This window comes from Lathyrus oleraceus, chromosome 4 (assembly GCF_024323335.1).
Source record: "Lathyrus oleraceus cultivar Zhongwan6 chromosome 4, CAAS_Psat_ZW6_1.0, whole genome shotgun sequence".
In the NCBI taxonomy this organism is placed as follows: Eukaryota; Viridiplantae; Streptophyta; class Magnoliopsida; order Fabales; family Fabaceae; genus Lathyrus; species Lathyrus oleraceus.
In genome coordinates this window covers 11,384,125-11,389,270 of record NC_066582.1, presented here as the reverse complement: position 1 = coordinate 11,389,270, position 5,146 = coordinate 11,384,125, and the positions used below count along the sequence as shown (strand labels likewise).

The 5,146-nt window shown below is 34.3% G+C and overlaps 1 protein-coding gene across 1 annotated transcript; it reads right to left on the bottom strand.

Annotated features, from left to right (window-relative positions):
- Positions 1 to 4,509: 4,509 nt before the first annotated feature.
- Positions 4,510 to 5,146, bottom strand: LOC127135093 (uncharacterized). Its single transcript, XM_051061905.1, has one exon. The coding sequence runs from the start codon at positions 5,056 to 5,058 to the stop codon at positions 4,690 to 4,692; it is 369 nt and encodes a 122-aa protein (XP_050917862.1). The 5' UTR covers positions 5,059 to 5,146; the 3' UTR covers positions 4,510 to 4,689.

Sequence of the window (5,146 nt, the reverse complement as noted above, 5' to 3'; positions counted from 1 at the left end):
ACAAGGGAGTGTTCCAGAGAAAGGTCCAGTGAAATACCAAAACCAACAACAAAAATTTACCCCATTTCAATAACCTAATCAATTATTCCCAACAACAATTCCACAACAACAACCATCTTCTAAGAAAGCAGATTAGGAGATAGCTCTTGAAAAGGTTACTGCTCAAAATTCCCAATTCCAAGAAGAGACGGGAAATAATCTCAGAAACACCACCTCACCAATAAAGAATTTAGAGGTTTAGATAGGGTAGATAGCTCAATAACTTTCACTTCATGCTCAGGGAACTCTTCCAAGTGCAACAATATTGAATCCTAAGGAAAGTAATAATGTTAGTCTTGTGATGACAAGAATTAGGAAATAAACTTAAGGTGAAGAAGAAAAACATCTAAGGAGGATAATTTCATTAAAGTAGATCTAGAAGTGAATGAAAATGAAGATGAATTAGAAAATATTAATCCCTCAAATTATTTCGAACTAGAGAAGAAGAAAGAAACAGAGCCATCCATTAGAATCCTATATCCTCAAAGAGTGAAGAAGAAGGATTAACATGAGAAGAACTTTGAGAAATTCCTAGTAATGTTCAAGAAGCTCGAAATAAAAATCCTTTTTTCAGAAGCACTTGAGCAGATACCCATATATGCCAAATATATGAAGGACATAATTTTCAAACCATATAGACCCTTCCTTAATTTGTACACATTCGACTCTTTCCCTTTGATTTCGAATCATGGTTGTCGACTGACATAAACTTCTTCTTCCAAAAGTCCATTCAGAAAAGCTAACTTTACATCCAACTGGTGTATCTTCCACCCTATGTATGTTGCAGTTGACACAATAATTTTGATTGTTCCCGACATTGCAACAGGAACATAGACTTCGTAAAACTAATACTAGATTTATACAGAAAACCTCTTGCCACTAGTCTTGCCTTATGCTTGGCAATTTCAGTATCTGGCCTTTATTTCATCTTGTAAACCAACTTCACATTAATTGGCTTTTTGACTGGCTTTTTGGTAAACTCCCTGGTCTTGTTCTTCTTGATTTCCCCGAGTTCTTCTTGTATGCCTGCTAACAATTCGAATCATTCATGGCTTGATCCTAATCAATTAGTTTTGATTCAACCATCATAATTAATTCTTCTATTAAATCACCATCTACATTGACTGCTTGATCGGGAAATCTCTCTTATCCATCTAGCCTTGTTAACTAACTTCTTGCTCTATTCGATCTCCTAACATTCTGTTCATGTGGTTCTTCGATTCGATTGGTTGTAAATTCAGTCTGTTGGTCTTCATCAAGCATAACCGTGATTGTTTCTTGCTCTTGTTGAACTGACCCTTGAATCCCTCAGTATGTTGTCGTAGACACAATAATTCAGATGGTTTCTAGCCTTGCAACAGGTGCATACACTTCGTTGAAATCAATACCAGGTTTTTGAAGAAAACCTCTTACCACTAGTCTTTCCTTATGCTTGGTAATTTCACCGTTCGACCTTTGTTTCAACTAGTAAACCCATTTCACATCAATTGGCTTCTTGATTGACTCTTCGACAATCACCCATATTGTTTTCTTCTAGATTGCCCTGAGTTCTTCTTTCATGGTTGCTGACCAATTTGAATCATTCATGGCTTGATCAGTAATGATTGGTTCTGCTTCAGCCATCATCTTCACTTCTTCTATTAAGTCACCATCTGTATCGATTGCTTAATCAGGAAATCTCTCATATCCAGCTAGCTTTGTCGACTCAGTTTTTTCTCCAGTCGATCTTCTAACGCTCTGCTCAGGTGGTTCTTTGTTTCTATTGGTTAGGACTTTAGTTTGTTGGTCTTCATCAAGCACAATTGTGATTATTTCTTGCTCCTGTCGAGCTGGCCCTTGACTCCAACCCACCCTTTTCTTTTATCCAATAGAACATCTCGACCGATAACAAGTTTATCATCATTTGGTGAATACGACTTGTATGCACCAGTCGAATGATAACCTATGATCACCATATCCTGACTTCAATCATCTAGTTTCTTCCTCAATTGTTCAAGTACATGTTTGAAGCACATTGATTCAAACACTCTAAGATGACTAACATTCGACTTCACACCTGTCCAAGCCTCACAAGGAGTCCTCTCGACTATCTTATTGGTTGGACATCTATTTAGAATGTTTATTGTTGTGCTATCTACTTCTCCCCCAAAATCTCTTTGGCATATCTTTATCTTTCAAGATGCCCCAAGTCATGTTTAGTATACTTTGATTCATCCTCTCAGCTATGCCATTATGCTGAGGTGTATATGGTGCAACGATTTCATTCTCTATACCTTTATTAGTGCAAAATCTTGCAAATTATTGAGAAAATATAATATAGAATTACATGAAATTTAAGAAAGTACTAAAATCACCAATGACGTTGATGGGAGGGTAAGGACCCCTCACCATCTTGACTGCCTAATAATCACCCATATGTAAAGCAATTCTCCTTACCTCGAAGTTGAGGCTTTCACTCTCCTACGATCACTTCCCAAAGTGTTGTGTATTCCAAATCCTCAAAGTGGTCGCTTCCCAATTTTCTAATTTTTTTTCTCATTACCCTAGTTCTGCTTCTCACTTTTGAGTTTATATTAACCTAAATCATCCCAATTGGGCTTCACACTCCCTCACTCAAAAAATTTACTCTAATTATGTTAATTTCTAACGTAAAAACTCGGTTTTTATTTTATTCCAAAAAATCCCATTTTCTAAATAAATGTAACACTTTTATTTGATTCAAATAAAAATTATAATTAAATAAATATTAAATAAAAATCTCAAATATTATGAGTTATTTCTAAGAATTCTATTTACTCAAATTATTATTAAATAAATAAAATTATCTATTTATCTCTAATAATTTAAATAAATCCTATTTGATCTCTCCGTTCTTAAACTCTATATTTTAAATAATTATTAAATTATTAAAATACCCATAAATCTACGAAATACTAAAATAATGCAAATAATTCATAATAAATTAAATAAATCAAACAACACCACATAAACACTCCAATAATTAAATAAATATTAATTTAAATATCGGGGTGTTACACGACAAGCCTGCCATCTGCAAACTTGATCACTATTTAACCGATTCATCTAATTTGGTGAAACAATTTTTATTAGAAGTCATGTGGTTATTGCATCATGTATCCCGGTAACACATGTTGATTTGCTCAGTGTTCAACTGAGTGTTGGTCATGAGTAGCATATCATCATAATCATTATATCCAACATATGTATAATGTGTTCATCGTTATCTTTCGCTCGTGCTTCCTTCTTTCTCCAACAGTCTCAAGCATAGTGGCCAAATCCTTAAGAGTTGTAACACTGCACCTCTTTCATGTCAACTTCTTCCTGAAATACTTGTTGCCCATGTCTTTCTTGGTCGAATCAGAGTGATTCTTTGAATTCTTACTTGACTTCTCATCATTAGCAAGATTCTTTCTCCGTTTCGCTTTCTCTTTTCCAGACTTCTTGATGAATCTTACTTGTAATGTATGTTCAGCCAACTTCCCCCTTTTTTGAGTTTCTCTGCTTCAGCCTCATCTCATGAGCCTCTAATGAAGTTTGAAGTTCTTCTACCTTCATCTGAGCTAGGTTCTTGGACTCTTCAATGGAAACAACAATGTAATCAAAGTTTGCAGTCAGATATCTCAACACTTTCTCAATCTTTAGAAAATCAGTGATTGATTCACCAAATTGACTCATCTTATTTCATTTGCATCATCTTAAATTGCTTTCTCAATGTTTGCAACTTCACCTCTTCAATTTTTCATCTCCGTCGTACAAGCTCTTTAACTTGTCTCACGCTCCTTTTTATGTTTGTTCTTTAATGATATTCTGAAACACGTTAGGATCCAACCAATTATGGATCGAGAACAAAGTTTTTCCATTTTTCTTTCTTCGCTCCTTGTGTGTAGCTTGTGGAACATCGTTCGCGTTCTCTTCCAATGCAGGTACTCCATCGTTCATGATTTCAGTCACATATTGAAATTTAAATATGATCTTCATCTGCGCAACCCACCTCTTGTAGTTCTCCCCTTTGAAAAACGGTAGATTCTCTATAAATTGCGTTAATGTTGTGTTTCCGTTTTCCATTGTAGATTCTCTCTGAATCGGAACCCAGATTCTGATACCCATTTTTTGGAACAAAATGGCTTTCAAAAAAGATGAGAGAAAAAAAAGAGAAGAGAGAGAAAATATATAAACTGAATTTGTGATAAGCGAAATTCTTATTGAATGAAGTTGTTATTATTTACATCATATCATGTCCTTTATATAGGCAACTAAATGTCTGACTCAAAACTTACAAAGTGCAAAACATAAATCTACAAATTACACTTCTATCTAACAACTATATGATGTATTCAACTCTGTGAATATAATTGCCTCCTACTATTTCGACTAACAACTTCGAGAAAGTCTTTCTACAAAACTAAGAATTACAACTAATATGTAAAACTTATTAGTAAGAAACACAAATAGAATAATGGATTGCTTTTATTTATCTTTTTAGACAAAAAAAAAATTAGGTCTCATATAATAATAATTTTCAGAACTATAGATCTTCACTTGTATAATTGAAGTGGTTTCTAACATTAAAATGTACAAGTCGATAGGTGGTTTAACCACTATACTAACCCTAGTACTATTTACTAGTGCTTAACATTCAGGAATGGTTTCTAACACCGGTTTCCAGTGACTACCCCAATGATGCTTTTCTGCAACTTCATGATCTCTAGCTTTTATTAACCGAAACAGAACTTGTTCTGCAGAACCTAATTCCTTCTTCTTCTTCATCTTCATTTGCTTCTGCGGCTGTTGATTATTACTATTCTGTTGTATAGCTCCCAATAACTCAGCTAGCTCAGACTTTGAAATCTTCAACGTGACTTTACCATTTGCATCACAAGAAGCTCTAAGCTTTCCTAACATATCATTCTCCTTATTCCGATGATGATCAAGATGAACAGCTTCCCAGTCCTCTCCATCCCATTCCATTGACGATGCTGCCATGCAAGAGTTTCCCATTTCTTACAGAAGAATAATTAATTTCAAATATTATTTTTTACGAGAATGATTATATATATGTTTGTATGTTTAATTAAGTTATAGAATA